General features: G+C 42.5%; 1 protein-coding gene across 2 annotated transcripts; it reads right to left on the reverse strand.

The window, feature by feature from the left end:
- Positions 1–3465: 3465 nt before the first annotated feature.
- LOC120019800 (carbonic anhydrase-related protein-like) lies at positions 3466–13827 on the reverse strand. 2 transcript variants are annotated; one of them, XM_038963212.1, is made up of 8 exons: positions 13755–13827; positions 11436–11627; positions 11023–11147; positions 10228–10323; positions 9352–9414; positions 8553–8601; positions 8343–8455; positions 3466–3600 (listed from the first exon to the last, which is right to left on the reverse strand). In XM_038963212.1, the coding sequence occupies exons 1-8, from the start codon at positions 13825–13827 to the stop codon at positions 3466–3468; spliced, it is 846 nt and encodes a 281-aa protein (XP_038819140.1). The 2 variants fall into 2 exon arrangements, with proteins under 2 accessions (XP_038819140.1, XP_038819141.1); XM_038963213.1 differs by lacking the exon at positions 10228–10323.
- Between the last annotated feature and the right edge of the window lie 4128 nt (positions 13828–17955).

The following is a 17955-nucleotide window of genomic DNA, read 5'->3' on the forward strand; positions in this document are numbered from 1 at the left end:
ATCCGAACACCTCAAACTTAGATTCGTCTGTCCATAACACTTTTTTCCAATCTTCCTTTGTCCAGTGTATGTTTTATTATTGTTTCATCTGTGGATTTGCCCTTTAAACAGCTACATATTATGAAGATCATAATATACCAAAGTGTCACCAACAAAAAGGTCAGCAATAGGCCTATAGCAAATGCAGCATATGGCATTCATTTTTCACATGTAAATAGCACTTTTCAGTAGTGCTCAAAGCATGCCATTCAATGAGGGCATTATTTATTTTTCCAACTTGAATCAATGAGCCCACTCAGTCCTCTATGACAACAAAATCATAAACAACAGAGTAGGGCTGGCTAAGAAGTCCTTAGTTTTGGGGTTATGCTCAGGTAAAACAATTTGGCTAATCTATACCTTCATATTTCCAAGTCCTATTCTTGAAGATCAAGGGGTATAACATTTATTGGAATGACTGGAATTCTGATATATATTTACATAAAAAATCAATGTCTAATTGAATCGTATTACTATATGTGGTAGAAAGCGATGGGTTAGAAGAAGCCTACATAACCGACGCATAAAGTAAAATTTAACATCCATATATGGCCAGCTATGTAAACTTTAACATTGATTTATCCTGCAATTGATGTCATTCAATTGGTAACATACATGTTTGTCTTTTTATAATGCCTCTTAAGGGGAAAGTAATCTAAAAGTAACTGAATGTAATCAGATTACATTACTGAGTTTGGATAATCCAAAAGTTATGTTACTGATTACAATTTTGGACAGGTAACTAGTAACTGTAATTTGTGACCCGATTCAGGAAAACACGTGTACGTTGCAAGCCACGACTTCACAGGAGAGCCGTTTGAACGTAACCTACCTAACCTTGTTAACTTGTGAATGTTTATCCTTTAAAGCTTGGAAAAGAGACCCTTAAACCCAGACTTGGACCACACACCTTCTCCACCGAATAGCAGGCAAGGGAAGAAAAATGGTGATTGCTTTGCAACGCTTGCAGTTAGCCACTGATTCCTTCCACCACCTCATTGTTGAATTTGCGATTTCCAACTTGTTGTGTAATGTTTATGTCCAATGGCCGATGAGCACCAATACTTTTTATCTATAATTTCTCTTCATATGACAAGGATTAAAAAGGATTTGGCAGTAGATTGTCGACGTGATTCATGATGATAACTGCTTATCTAGCTTGCTATCTGTGGCCAATGACCTTGAGCCTTCTTGGATGGGCACTTCTAATATAAATCTATGGCAGCACCCAAAGGGGCTTGAACTTTCTAGCTCTCCCTATAGATTTTGCTGTGACGCAGTGTCTCCGTGAGTGACAAGACAGAGCCAATCACAGCGCAACTAGAGAAGATTACCAATTCCTACACTTTATTTTCCACTGGCTGTCCCTCCACAGAAAGCACTGAGCTAGGCTGAAACACCTGCATTTTGGAGCTGCCTTACTCAAGAAAGAAAAAAAGAGACCATGTTTGTATGCGACTTTATTAACTCAATATATATCTTTTTTTACATTGTTTGAAAACTGATATATGACACCTATTAATGCCATTGGTTCCAGGTCACAGGTGAAGTCAGCCGGTTGATCTGTCAGCACTGCCTTCATCAACACAGAGTAAAATGGTGCCTTTGTTAGCTCTCTCCCAGTCCAAGTGATCCAATGTAACATAACATCCAACCATCCAGCCAGGTCAGCAAGGTTGTTTCTCCCTCTCCCCTCCTTCATCTCCTCCTCTTGTTTCACTATGAAAAGAAAAAAGGGAATATTTTGTAGATGTCGGAACATTCCAGCAATAATGTCACCCTATGACTTTGGAAACATAGGTGGCAGATAGAAGAGCAAAGTGTTATTTTATAAGTCCCATGTTTTGGATTGGAATTGTTGGACATTGTGCAATGTTAAGATGTAATATTTTCCACTCTTAAATCCACAAACTAATATCCTGTTTTCTTTGGGTGAGCTATGATGGTTACAGAGCTAGAAATGTGATGTTTTCGGCCACACGTTTTGTCACATAATCCTTATTCCAGAGTACCTACTGGTGCAATAACCTATAAAATCACTTATGCACTTTATATGATTGTTACAATTATATCTAGTAAGTACATGCAATTATGCAGTACTGACCACTGTCCTTTTTGTATTTCCATGGTAAACAGAACTAACATTTGGCAGACCCATTTATCTACAGTACCTGCATTTACAAACATGCTACAATGTAATTACATGCATTATTCCCTTATAATTAACTACGAATGGTTTGGCAATGTAATTTAAGGTATTGCTTAATTATGCAATTGGAGTCCCTTCAGAACCCCCTTCCTCTATCCCTCCTACTTCTTCCTCTATTCCCCTTTTCCTGGCCCCTCTCAGGTCTGGCCAGGTCACATGACCACTTAAATATCCCTTACCAGAGACAATACTCCACTATCTCTTCCACAATCCCTCTGGCATTTCCCTCTGTAGCTACATAGCAGCTCACAACTATTATACAACCTTTTCCACCCAGTTGAAACGTTGATATACTTATACTTACACTGTCAAACTACCAAACAATGGGCTTATCTGGCTCTCTGATACAATCCTGTTCTTTCTCTTCACTGTTTGCATAATACAGTTGTGAGTCTAGACACACTTTGTCCATGTGCCCTCAATTGAGCACATCCAAATCCACCCACTCCTTTCAAAATGAGTAATTTGCCAGTATCCTAGGTGTTCCCAATGCTAGCTCTAAAATAGATATATCGCTCCGGTCCACACACAACACAGCTAGTCCTAGATTAGTGGGAGAACTGGGTTAGCTCATTATTACTATAGCTCTGCCACTGCTCCAGTGTTTAGTGGTACCATTATGATTGTACCTCTGGGAAATACCTGACCTATTTCCGTTAAACTATAACTTCCAGGGCAAGCCAATGTGACCCTGATACATGGTTCTTTGTGGTATACATTATTATCCATCAATCCAGGTCATGGAAGAACCTAGGCTATGCATCAATATTTTTTATTTATTTAACCTTTTTAAATGAGGCAAGTAGGTTAAGAACAAATTAGTATTTACAATGACGGCCTACTTGTAAAGTCCACCCCAGCCAAACCCTCCCATAACCTGGACGCTGGGCCAATTGTGCGCCCCCCTATAGGACTCCCAATCACGGCTGGTTGTGATACAGCATGGGCTCAAACCCTGGTCTGTAGTGACGCCTCTAGCACTGCGATGCAGTGCCTTAGACCGCTGCGCCACTCATGACCGCTGCTAAACTATTGGCTGTATTGCTAAAAGTACCTCTCCGCAAGAAAGAGGGCCACAACTTCTAAAAACAAACCTTCTAAGGGCCTGAAACTATATGTGAGGTTGTGAGGGGCTCAGAACAGTCTAACTGTTGACCTTTACCTGTGGAACATGTAGCTAGGTATTTCCCATGGAGGATGGACTGGGGGAGGGGGTGTCACTGGAAGGCAGCCCGGACCGTCCTGTCACTAAGGGGCTGAGTGGGGCGGAAGTTGTCTCCCAACATCCCATCGTTTCCCTCAGGAAGCTCAGCACCTTTTAGATGGGACCTCAGCCTTCTGAACTCCTCTATCTGGGAGAGAGGGATGAGAAAGAGAGTGATGAGATGAGGGAAATTAGGGAACTGGAGGAAGAAAGAGAGAGAAGTTACATGGAAGGGAATGAGTGGTGATAGATTAATTAAGTGTTCTGTGTAGTGATTATGGTGTGGATAAATATTAGCATTTTACTGTAGCATAGCCTGTCCTGGGCTATTTTAAACTCCTCCTTCCATGTGAGCCCTATTCTGGTTATTTTCTATATTTTCTTATTTCACCTTTATTTAACCAGGTAGGCCAGTTGAGAACAAGTTCTCATTTAGAACTGCAACCTGGCCAAGATAAAGCAAAGCAGTGTGACACAAACAACACAGAGTTATACATGGGATAAACAAACGTACAGTCAATAACTGTCACGCCCTGACCTTAGAGAGCCTTTTTATGTCTCTATTTGGTTTGGTCAGGGTGTGATTTGGGGTGGGCATTCTATGTTTTGTTTTTCTATGATTTTGTATTTCTATGTTTTGGCCGGGTATGGTTCTCAATCAGGGACAGCTGTCTATTATTGTCTCTGATTGGGAACCATACTTAGGTAGCCCTTTTCCATCCTTTCTTTGTGGGAAGTTAACTTTGTTTGTGGCACATAGCCTTAAGCTTCACGGTTGTTTTTGTATTGTTTATTGTTTTGTCGGCGTCATCACCTAATAAAAGGAATATGTACGCTCACCACGCTGCGCTTTGGTCCTCTTCCTTTGACGGCCGTGACAATAACACAATAGAAAAATCTATATACACTGTGTGCAAATGTAGTAAGATTAGGGAGGTAAGGCAATAAATAGGCCATAGTGGTGAAATAATTACAATTTAGCATTAACACTGGAGTGATAGATGTGCAGAATATGAGTGTGCAAGTAGAGATACTGGAGTGCAAAGGAGCAAAAAAAGAAATAACAATATGGGGATGAGGTAGTAGGGTGGGCTATTTACAGATAGGCTGTGAAAAGGTGCAATGATCGGTAAGCTGCTCTGACAGTTGATGCTTAAAGTTAGTGAGGGAGATATAAGACTCCAGCTTGAGTGATTTTTGCAATTCGTTCCAGTCATTGGCAGCAGAGAACTGGAAGGAAAGGTGGCCAAAGGAGGAGTTGGGTTTGGGGATGACCAGTGAAATATACCTGCTGGAGCGTGTGCTACGGGTGGGTGCTGCTATGGTGACCAGTGAGCTGAGATAAGGCGGGGCTTTACCTAGCAAAGACTTATAGATGACCTGGAGCCAGTGGGTTTGGTGACGAATATGAAGCGAGGGCCAGCCAACGAGAGCATACAGGTCGCAGTGGTGGGTTGTATATGGGTCTTTGGTGACAAACCGGATGGCACTGTGATAGACTGCATCCAATTTGCTGAATAGAGTGTTGGAGGCTATTTTGTAAATGACATCGCCGAAATCAAGGATCGGTAGGATAGTCAGTTTTACAAGGGTATGTTTGGCAGGATGAGTGAAGGAAGCTTTGTTGCGAAATAGGAAGCCGTTTCTAGATTTCATTTTGGATTGGAGATGCTTAATGTGAGTCTGGAAGGAGAGTTTACAGTCTAACCAGACACCTAGGTATTTGTAGTTGTCCACATATTCTAAGTCAGAACCGTCCAGAGTAGTGATGCTGGACGGGCGAGCAGGTGCAGACAGCGATCGGTTGAAGAGCATGCATTTAGTTTTACTTACATTTAAGAGCAGTTGGAGGCCACGGAAGGAGTGTTGTATGGCATTGAAGCTCGTCTGGAGGTTTGTTAACACAGTGTCCAAAGAAGGGCCAGAAGTATACAGAATGGTGTCGTCTGCGTAGAGGTGGATCAGAGAATCACCAGCAGCAAGAGCGACATCATTGATGTATACAGAGAATTTAACCCTGTGGCACCCCCATAGAGACTGCCAGAGGTCCGGACAACAGGCCCTCCGATTTGACACACTGAACTCTATCTGAGAAGTAGTTGGTGAACCAGGTGAGGCAGTCATTTGAGAAACCAAGGCTGTTGAGTCTGCCGATAAGAATGTGGTGATTGACAGCGTCGAAAGCCTTGGCCAGGTCGATGAAGAAGGCTGCACAGTATTGTCTTTTATCGATGGTGCTTATGATATCGTTTAGCACCTTGAGCGTGGCTGAGGTGCACCCATGACCAGCTCGGAAACCAGATTGCATAGCGGAGAAGGTACGGTGGGATTCTAAATGGTCGGTGATGTGTTTGTTAACTTGGCTTTCGAAGACTTTAGAAAGACGGTAGGATAGATATAGGTCTGTAATAGTTTGGGTCTAGAGTGTCTCCCCCTTTGAAGAGGGGGATGACTGTGGCAGCTTTCCAATCTTTAGGGATCTCAGACGATACGAAAGAGAGGTTGAACAGGCTAGTAATAGAGGTTGCAACAGTTTTGGTGGATAATTTTAGAAAGAGAGGGTCCAGATTGTCTAGCCCAGCTGATTTGTAGAGGTCCAGGTTTTGCAGCTCTTTCAGAACAGCAAGTTGATGTGGGGGGCGCAAAGCTGTTGACCGGGGTAGGGGTAGCCAGCTGGAAAGCATGGCCAGCCATAGAAAAATGCTTATTGAAATTAGCGATTATTGTAGACTTATCGGTGGTGACAGTGTTTCCCAGCTGGGAGGATATGCTCTTATTCTCCATGGACTTTAGTGTCCCAGAACTTTTTGGAGTTAGTGCTACAGGATGCAAATTTCAGTTTGAAAAAGCTAGCCTTTGCTTTCCTAACTGCCTGTGTATATTGGTTCCTAACTTCCCTGAAAAGTTGTATATCGCGGGGCTATTCGATGCTAATGCAGTACACCACAGGATGTTTTTGTGCTGGTCAAGGGCAGTCAAGTCTGGAGTGAACCAAGGGATATATCTGTTCTTAGTTCTACATTTTTTGAATGGGGCATGCTTATTTAAGATGGTGAGGACAGCACTTTTAAAGAATAACCAAGCATCCTCTACTGACGGAATGAGGTCAATATCCTTCCAGGATACCCGGGCCAGGTCGATTAGAAAGGCCTGCTCGCTGAAGTGTTTTAGGGAGTGTTTGACATTGATGAGGGGTGGTCGTTTGACCGCGGACCCAATTACGGACGCAGGCAATGATCGCTGAGATCCTGGTTGAAGACAGCAGAGGTGTATTTGGAGGGCAGGTTGGTCAGGATGATATCTATGAGGGTGTGCGTGTTTACGGATTTAGGGTTGTACCTGGTAGGTTCCTTGATAGTTTGTGTGAGATTGAGGGCATCTAGCTTAGATTGTAGGACGGCCGGGGTGTTAAGCATATCCCAGTTTAGGTCACCTAACAGTACGAACTCTGAAGATAAATGGGGGGCAATTAATTCACATATGGTGTCCAGGGCACAGCTGGGGGCTGAGGGGGGGTCTATAACAAGCGGCAACAGTGAGAGACTTGTTTCTGGAAAGGTGGATTTTTAAAAGGTAAAGCTCGAACTGTTTGGGCACAGACCTGGATAGCATGGCAGAACTCTGCAGGCTATCTCTGCAGTAGATTGCAACTCCACCCCCTTTGGTAGTTCTATCTTGGCGGAAAATGTTGTAGTTGGGGATGTAAATTACAGAATTTTTGGTGGCCTTCCTAAGCCAGGATTTCAGACACGGCTAAGACATCAGGGTTGGCGGAGTGTGCTAAAGCAGTGAATAAAACAAACTTAGGGAGTAGGCTTCTAATGTTAACATGCATGAAACCAAGGCTTTTACGGTTACAGAAGTCAACAAATGAGAGCGCCTGGGGAATAGGAGTGGAACTAGGGGCTACAGGGCCTGGGTTAACCTCTACATCACCAGAGGAACAGAGGAGGAATAGGATAAGGGTATGGCTAAAGGCTGTAAGAATTGGTCATCTAGTGCGTTGGGAACAGAGAATAAAAGGAGCAGATTTCTGGGCATGGTAGAATATATTCAGGGCATAATGTACAGACAATGGTATGGTAAGATGTGAGTACAGTGGAGGTAAACCTAGGTGTTGAGTGACGATGAGAGAGGTTTAGTCTCTGGAGGCACCAGTTAAGCCAGGTGAAGTCTGGGTGCGACAAAAGAGCTATCTAAGACATGTTGAGCGGGACTGACGGCTGTACAGTGAAATAAAACAATAAGAACTAGCCAAGACAGCAGTAGACAAGGCATACTGACATTAGAGAGAGGCATAAAGCAATCACAGGTGTTGATCAGGAGAGCTAAGACAACAAAGGGTAAATGTCGATGAATGGGCAGAGCGGGTTAGTTAGGTACATACAGGACCTGAGTTCAAGGCTGGGGCCGACAGGTAAACAAAATCAGGTACCGTGTTATTGAAACAGTCCAGGGGGCATCAGCTGTGTATCCGAGTGATCATAGGGTCAAAAGAGCAGCAATAGGTGAGTCAGGGTGCCGTTCGGTTGTCACTACTACACTAAGCGAGCAGGGGACACAGCATTCAGAAAAGCTAGTGGGCCGGGGCTGGTAGATGGTTCTTCGGCGACATCGTAACAGAATAGCCTGTTGTTGACCACATCGGGCGATCACGTCGGCAGTACACAGTGTACAAAACATTATGATCCCTTATTGATGTCACTTGTTACATACACTTCAATCAGTGTAGATGAAGGGGAGGACACAGGTTAAATAAGGATTTTTAAGCTTTGAGACAATTGAGACATTGATTGTGTATGAAGAGGGTGAATTGGCAAGACAAAAGATTTAAGTGTGACAACTGCTGATGTAATTGCTTGAACCAGGCCATTGTGTCAGATGGCCTACCTGCAACTGTGAGATAGTGAGTGGGTAGCGGTACAGGATCCAGGTGACGTTCTCACTACATGGAGGTGTGGTCAGGGAGCCCTCATACATCCAGTAGTCTCTCAGGAGAGGGTCTGGAGGGAGCAACAAACACATACCATAACTTCATCTAATACTGTGTCACACCATACATGCAAGCAGGAATTATACACAATTAGATGAAGGACTCACCAGGAAGTAGTGTGTTGGGGTTGAAGCACGGTATTATTTTGGTCTTCCCCTGTATAGATAAGTCAAAATAAAACAAAGAATATTGGTTGTTTTGCTTCATTTGTAATGTACTCTTCATTTAGCCACCATGTCATCTGTACTACTGGACCTCTTCCTTCACATTCTGCATCAACATTTCTCCTGTCTAATCTTAAATGTTTCACATGGTCTCAAATCAATCTGGAGCATTAATTGCATCAGGTTTCGTTGAAAAATCAATAAATTAATAAATTGCTGCATGCTCCAACCGTTGCAGCTCTGCTGATTTGTCTGTTAACTGCCTAATTTGATGGTTAATGCTATTTAGGGTAGGGACGTCTTGGGACTTGAACTCCTACCCTTACCCTAACCTTAACCCTTACTTTAACCCTTTTAAATGTCAACTTCATTGGAGTAGGGACGTCCCAAGGACCCTGATAGCACGGACCCTAATTTCAATGTCTATGTTCTGTATGTCTTCCTCTATCTCTCAGTTAAGCATTTGGCTTCTACACCCTTAGGTCATATCAGTAATTTATCATGAAAACTATAAAAGATAAAGAAATAAAAATGACAAATTTAAACTTATAATAAATAATATATATGCAGGCATTTCATTAAGCTAACATTTTATCAGAAGATTGAAATCTAAGAATTAAAAAGACAACTTATTCTCCTTTATGAAACGTCCCTTATCCAAAATGATAAAATGGACACTTGGCCATAACATCATCGCCATAACAATATCACTTGGACAACAAAATGGACAGCAACGTCTTACCTTGTATTGTAGGTCCTGCAGCACTTCTGTTATGGCCTTTAACCCAAGATGCTCCTTCCCTATCTGAAGGAAACAACGTCAAGGGCATTGAGTCAAAAAGAGTTAAGGAAAGAAGGTCCTAACACAGTGGTATTCAAACCTTTTCAGCAGGGACCCTTTTTTTCTGCCAGAATTTCTGGGGACCCCATTTGTTTTAGCATTTTTTTCAAGACCCCACCCCACCCCAAATATAATGACACAACCTTAATTAAAAATGCATCCATTTCGATTTTTACATTAACAAATAACCTTCAATTCGTTACATTTTAATCTCTTATCAAAATGAAAATAAACCAATTACATTTTTGAAATTCTATCTCAAAAACGTCCCATACAATAATCTGTACTCTTCCTAAAAAATAAAAAAATATTTAAATAATATTAATAATTTGGCGACCCCACTGCAGTTTTTGCGACACCGAGTTCGAATATCACTGTCCTAACATATAAGCATTATGTTGTGACGTTAACAGGTCTTAACATGGGGCTGCTGACGTGAGTCCTGCCAGGATGTGGTGGTGGGCGGGGAAACTCTTGGAGCTTTCAAAACCAGGAAGGACAAAGTGATGGGTTCACTTAAAACAGACGGTTTTATACGTTTAGGTAAACAGTAAGCCTCAAGCCAGCTCACGTCAATCAAATGTTATTGTGGTTATTTGAATGTTGGGGGTTTTCTCAGTCCAATTCAAAAACAAGTGGACATATGTTGACTTTAGTGTCAAAGCTCATATGAATATATGATATGATATAAATTACAGTACCAAGTTGACAAGTCTCTAACCATACTAACCATGAGAAGAGAGGACTCATATCACTACAGAGTGAACCAATCAATACCTGCACAAACAGAGCGATGATGAGAACTCCGTTCTTCTTCGCCAGGGCTTCTTCCACACTGTTGAACAGCGTTGTGTTCCAGTGGATCAGATGGAGCTGGGGGGGAAGCACACTTATTGTATCATGTTTATATTGTATCATATTATAGGGAAGTTGATCACAAAAGAGATCAACCACATATGATATTCAGAGAAAGAAAGATACAGACAGACAGACAGAAAGATCATAGGCAGAATGAGGCTGTAGAAGACAGGGCCGAGACAGAGCAGGTGTATGGGACGTAAGTGCACTCTTCAATTTGAAATAGAGTACCAAGCACCTGTGATAGAGAAGGAAGCTTATAAAGCCAAAGCACCAGCGGCATAGCTTCTTCAGGGCCTTTCAAACGCTTGTTTACATCAATGGTCTCAGTGATTTGTAAATACATGAAACATAGTAATGAGCTAATATACTGTATAATAATAATAAGAAGAAGAAATGCCATTTAGCAGATGCTTTATCCAAAGCAACTTAGTCATTTGTGCGTACATTTTTGTGTATAGGTGGCCCAAGGAATTACATCCCTGCTCTACTAACTGAGCCATACAGGACTCCGTTACAAAAGCCCTGACCTGAAATAACCTTGTTTTATGTGAAAATAACATACCAACTCCCTCTGTCTGAGTACCGGGACAGTGGCCTCTAACTGAGACAAACATCCATGGTCATGGCCTTGAAGTAGACTGTGTGTGTGTGTGTGTGTGTGTGTGTGTGTGTGTGTGTGTGTGTGTGTGTGTGTGTGGCTGAGACTCATACCTCCATGGGGAAGGCCTTAAAGTTGACGGTGTGTTCTGACCCCCGCTGGTTCTCCTTGCCCCAGTGGAAGCGCACCTCATGCAGCTCATACTCGTGGTCACTTGGCAATGGGCCACCAGTTACCACTGCAGACAGGAAACCCAGAGTGTCATGGGAGAGCAGACACAGGAAATGAAGACCACATTAAATTACCTGGGGTTTTTGAATGTAGGTCTGAATTCTGGTGCAACTCTGATTTCTCTAAGTGTGTATCACACGCAGCACACAGTCATTGACTCAACGTTCAGTTATTACGGCTAATATGAGCTCATTGAAAAGGTGTATGCAAGATCCCCAGTCTAGTGGAGTGTTCAGGTACAGTTAACCCATTCATTGTTTTGATGATACTGTGGTAATGTAATATCAACTTTCACCTGATTTGGACCTCAGAATGATGCGTGCGGTGTGTCCATCGTTGATGACCTCACAGTCCCGACACACCACATAATTGGGCGTGAGCCCCACGTCCAGGAGAGAAGGGTCATAACGGGCCTCCCGGGAGTTCAGGTTGATCGGGGACTGGTACTCCCCATTCGCATCAGGGAACAGCAAACCCCACTCTACACCTGAAAACCCACACAACTTAGACTTGAACTCCACCAAATGCTCTCCTTAGTGTAACCTCAGTGAGGTTACAACCTCTGGCTTGCACTGAGACCTCCATGCAGAGTCCTCTATGGTGTGTGGTGAAGTCACAAAGTGGTGACGGAGTATGTCTGGTGGAGTGTAAATCCAGCCTTTGAATACACAAGAAGCATAAACAAAGTATACCTGAGGACACACAAATGTGTACGCACGCACACACACACGCACGCACACACACACACACACACACACACACACTGAAGCTAAACTGGGCTAAGAGTACACCAATCCCTGAGTGTCACTGAACTGAGCACTTGGGGAGTCTGTACCAGGAATAACCCTCACCAGAGGGACACAAGGATGTTCTCGCGCTTCTTTCTTAACACCGCTCACACTTTCTCTCTTTTTACTTGATCCTCTTCCTCTCTGTCTATACCTCACTGACACTATCTTCCTCTCTTTTTCATATTTCGTCATACCCCCTCCTTCAATTTTCCACAAAGAGTACTTCTCATTGTCACATTGTCAATCTTCTCCTTCTCATTGTCACTTCTTTTCACACTTTGTAAGAACATTCTGTTAGCTAGCGGTCTTAGGTCTCTGCTCTTTCCATAGCATGCCCTGAATTATTTCAAAGTTATTTATCACTTGGCTGTAAGCGCAGAGAGAGTGCAAAACTCAATTTGTCATATCAGATTTTAGATAACTCAATCTGTCAGGGACACACCCACCTAGAGTATATATCTCTGTCTCTAGTCCCCAGATGGGACATAAACTGGACAAAGTCACTCCCACTCTGAAATGTCTGACCTCACACACACATTTAGAGTTGTAATTAAGATGATGAAACCATTGCTTTGAATCGCAGAGAGAGCCCCGAGCACAAAATCAAACTTTATTGGTCACGTACACAGTTGAGCAGATGTTATAGCGGTGCAGCGAATTGTTTGTTACTCGTTCCTTACAATGCAGTAAAATGTCAAACAAGTACACAAATAATAATCAAAAACTAGAACAAGAAATCACAAATGTCACACATCAAATCCAGTTAACAAGCCAAACAACACTATCAGTAATCCAAATGCAATCTATGCGTATACAAAAATATATACTACTCACTGGGCACAGACGTCAATTCAACATCTATACCACGTTGGTTCAACGAAATTTCATTGAAATGACGTGGAAACCACGTTGATTCAACCAGTGTGTGCCCAGTGGGTAAGAATGAAATGTACAGAGGTAGATAAATGACAGTGAGCCATGTCAAGAATCCAGTATATAAATACACCGTGTGAATAAACAGTGTAACAAAATGCAATGTAGAGTAGTAGATATATTAGAATGAGCTGTGTGAATATATGAATACACAGTGTGAAAAACAGAATAAAAAGAATGTGCGGAAACAGTCATTGGCTTATGAGGCTAAGTTAGTTAGCGCTACAGACAAGTCCTCTCTTCTCTTTCAGTGTATGGTTGACTTTATCCCCTACCAACCAGATTCTTTTTATTTCAAGTCAACACCAATAACAACATTAGTTACTAAAAGTTTAGCTCTTGACTTTGGTTATAAAAGCTCTCTTGTTTTTTTCCAGCTACTGGAAACCTTGACAATTACCCTCCAAGAGCCCAGAGGCATTTTGAGACAATGCACACAATGGTGCCCTGGACAAGAGTTCTTAAAAGCCCAGAACCATAAAAGCATGGTAGCTAGACCACTACTCTCTTAGAATACTTAATCATGGGTGTGACTCCAGAATCTCAAGTTCAGCTCTATACATCATTTGCATGATCAAGTTACCCCAATAAGAAGTGCATTGATCAAAATACCCTACCTTCTTTGGGTTCTTTACCTACTGTATGTGTGAGAGAGAGAGAGAGAGAGAGAGAGAGAGAGAGAGAGAAGAGAGAACGAAAGAGGGGGAAAGAGAGAATAGAGAACGAGAGAGAAGAGATGGCTATTTTTTCTGTTTATATCTGAGAAGAAAGAATTTCCATATCAATGCATTGTTTAGTGCCTAAATGGTAAAGAAAGTTATGTTTTGTGAGAGAAAAGGAAACAAGTGTTCGGTACACAAGTGTTTACTAAAAACCTCCAAAGCCCTTACCTTCCTGATATCCCCAGTCCAGATCATCCTTCCCAGGGTAGTAGTCAGACTCCTCAATCATGCTGTCTGCCATGGCAGTATGGAACAAGTCTTTTTACTGAACACACTTGCTTTGATTTTAAGTCAAAGTCTTTGGCTTTTGATTTTATCCGTTTTCTTTCTTCCTGCTCAGTCCATCTAATAGGAGAGAGTGAAAGTCTCTCTCTCTCTCTCTCTCGGCTGCAGTGTAGACTCTCCCATCAACAGACACTCTAGGTAAGTTTCAAAACTCTCTTTCAGCACTAGCAGCCCAGAGTCCCCGCCCCACACAGACAGCGAAAGCTTGGATTGGATGAGTCAAGTCCCTGTCAAAGTGGAGCACCTTATAAACAGCTCAGCAATTCACTGTGGTGTAAGGAGAGGAAGATCTGTGTGTGAGTGTGTGAGTGTGTGTGTGTGTGTGTGTGTGTGTGTGTGTGTGTGTGTGTGTGTGTGTGTGTGTGTGTGTGTGTGTGTGTGTGTGTCTGGTGGGGTAAGTGTGACACACACACTTACCTCACCAGACATGCCAACAAGAGTCTTTTCATAGTCCGCAAATCCAGAACAAATTCAAGAAAGCGTACAGTATTATATAGAGCCATTATTGCATGGAACTCCCTTCCATCTCATATTGCTGTTTTTTTAAACCTGGTTTGAAAAAACAGATAAAGCAACACCTCACCCCTATTTGACCTAGATATGTAGGCTGTGTGCCATTTTTAAATGTATGTAGTTCTGTCCTTGAGTTATTCTTGTCTATTAATGTTCTGTATTATGTCATGTTTCATGTTCTGTATGGACCCCAGGAATAGTAGCTGCAGCTTTCGCAACAGCTAATGGGGATCAATACCAACAACAACAAAAAGAGAGGGAGAGGGAGACGGGGAAGAGAAGTGGAGAGCTTTTCAGAGGGGTCACTGTTAGGAATAGATATTATGATCCTGATGTTTTTGAGGTGAAGAAATTGACAGTCAGCATTTCAATATTAGAATGTGATCCGTTTGTCCAGATTTGTGTTTCCTCAGAGATTTCCGGGAAAAAAATGTCTATCTGTTTGTGCAAAGAGAACAGATTAACACTATTCTTGAAAAATAGGTTTATGTAAAATTGTTGTCACATATTACACGTACACATTCCTGTGGAAGTCCTTTACTGGCTAGGCTTTTTGTTGACTAACTCAGCACTTAGTGGCCTTGTTGCCTTGTGTCTGTCTTGAGATTGGAAGGTTGGGAGTTTGATCCCCGGCCAAGTCATACCGAAGACAAAAACTGGTACCCAGTGCGTCTCTGCTTGGCACTCAGAATTAAGGAGAGAGATTGGGGGTAAGACAAGTGTCCTGTCGAGGTGGTGTACATCAAACTGTCTCATGCTACAGAAACACGACTCCAGCTCCTATGAGCCATTCCTGCTCGCACAAGTCTTGTGCAGGGCTCCTTACTTACAGCACAAAGTAAACCAATTATTTCATTGTCAATAGATGCAAACATAGATGATTAGCTTATAGACTAGAACTGACCAGTACTGTTCCGGCAAGATATGATAAATCCCGCTGTGTCATATGCCTGTCCCAAAGTGTAGAATTTGTCAAAGAGAATAAGATTGATTAATCGCTTAATATTCTGTACTAAGAAACCACCTTGACCCTCATTTCCTAAATTGAATAGATTGCATATCCCACTCTCTGTCAAAATCTTCATAATGAGGTCATTTAGATCCCATAGGACCAGATATGAGGTTAAAACTATTTGTTTTTAAATAGCCTGACTTTAGCCTGATAATCCTCTTCGAACGCGAATAAATTCTGGATATATTTTGGAAACTGGTCTACTTTTCTTTCTTTTCTAATCTTGACTTCTTCATATACTGTAGTTATGTTAATTTTCTCATATTCTTTGTTGATTCATTTTGATAACAACCTTGTATACACTGACTATACCAAACATTAGGAACACCTTCCTGATATTGAGACCCCCCCCCCCCCAAAGAAACCACTACTAAAGGACACCAATAATAAGAAGAGACTTGCTTGGCCCAAATTTGAGATTTTTGGTTTCCAACCGCCGTGTCTTTGTGAGATGCAGAGTAGGTGAACGGATGATCTCTGCATGTGTGGTTCCCACCGTGAAGCATGGAGGAGAAGGTGTGATGGTGTGGGGGTGCTTTGCTGGTGACACTGTTAGTGATTTATTTAGAATTCAAGGCACACTTAACCAGCATGTCTACCACAGCATTCAGCAGCAATACGCCATCCCATCTGGTTTGAGCTTAGTGGGACTATCATTTGTTTTTCAACAGGACAATGACCCAACACACCTTCAGGCTATTTAAGGGCTATTTGACCAAGAAGGAGAGTGATGGAGTGCTGCATCAGATGACCTGGCCTCCACAATCACCTGACCTCAACCCAATTGAGATGGTTTGGGATGAGTTGGACCGCAGAGTGAAGGAAAAGCTGCCAACAAGTGCTCAGCATATGTGGGAACTCCTTCAATACTGTTGGAAAAGCATTCCAGGTGACTACCCCATGATCTGGTTGAGAGAATGCCAAGAGTGTGCAAAGCTGTCATCAAGAAAAAGGGTGGCTACTTTGAAAAATCTCAAATCTCAAATATATTTTGATTTGCTTAACACTTTTTTGGTTACTACATGATTCCATACGTGTTATTTCATAGTTTTGATGTCTTCTTCACTATGATTCTACAATGCAGAAAATAGTAAAAATAAAGAACAGCCCCTTGAACGAGTAGGTGTGTCCAAACTTTTGACTGGTACTGTATATACACTCACTAAATCTATTAGTGTTATAATACAGTATTATTAAATGTATTTTGTCAGATTTTTATAATGCTGTAGGCATTTCTTATAACAAATAGTTTCTCCAGCCATCAGAGTATGCCAGATCTGATTCTCAACTCCTGTCCAAGGTGCCTTATTCAATTTGGATCTAAAGTCAATAACACCACCGCTCTCTGGTGGACAATATAGGATATTGCAGGACACTTACTGTACCTTTAAAAAAAAGGTAGGGGTGTGGATCAGAAAACCAGTCAGTATCTGGTGTGACCACCATTTGCCTCATGCAGCACGACACATCTCCTTTGCATAGAGTTGATCAGGCTGTTGATTGTGGCCTGTGGAACATTGTCCCACTCCTCTTCAATGGCTGTGCGAAGTTGCTGGATGTTGGCAGGAACTGGAACACGCTGTCATACATGTTGACCCAGAGCATCCCAAACATTCTCAATGGGTGAAATGTCTGGTGAGTATGCAGGCCATTGAAGAACTAGACCATTTTCAGATACCAGGAATTGTGTACAGATCCCTGCGACATGGGGCCGTGCATTATCATGCTGAAACCTGAGGTGATGGCGGCGGATGAACGGCACAACAATGGGCCTCAGGATCTCGTCACGGTATATCTGTGCATTCAAATTGCCATAGATGAAATGCAATTGTGTTCGTTGTCCGTAGCTTATGCCTGCCCAATAACTAACCCCACCATGGGGCACTCTGTTCACAACATTGACATCAGCAAACTGTTCGCCCACACAACGCACACGCTGTCTGCCATCTACCCGGTAGAGTTGAAATGGGGGTTCATCCGTAAAGGGCACACTTGTCCAGCGTGCCAGTGGCCATAGAAGGTGAGCATTTGCCCACTGAAGTCGGTTATGACGCCGAACTGCAGATGAGCTTTCCTGAGACGGTTTCTGACAGTTTGTGCAGAAATTATTCGGTTGTAAAAACCCACAGTTTCATCAGCTGTCCGGGTGTCTGGTCTCAGACGATCCCACAGGAGATGAAGCCGGATATGGAGGTCCTGTGCTAGCATCGTTACACTTGGTCTGCGGTTGTGAGGCCGGTTGAACGTACTGCCAAATTCTCTAAAACGACGTTGGAGTCGGCTTATGGTAGAGAAATTAACATTTAATTATCTGGCAACAGCTCTGGTAGACATTCCTGCAATCAGCATGCCAATTGCACATTCCCTCAACTTGAGACATCTGTGGCATTGTGTTGTGTAACAAAACTGCACATTTTAGAGTGGCCTTTTATTGTCCGCAGCACCTGTGTAATGATCATGCTGTTTAATCAGCTTCTTGATATGCCACACCTGTCAGGTGGATGGATTATCTTGGCAAAGGAGAAATGCTCACTAACATGGATGTAAACAAATTTGTGC

The sequence above is a fragment of the Salvelinus namaycush genome, chromosome 25 (assembly GCF_016432855.1).
Source record: "Salvelinus namaycush isolate Seneca chromosome 25, SaNama_1.0, whole genome shotgun sequence".
NCBI classification, from domain to species: Eukaryota; Metazoa; Chordata; class Actinopteri; order Salmoniformes; family Salmonidae; genus Salvelinus; species Salvelinus namaycush.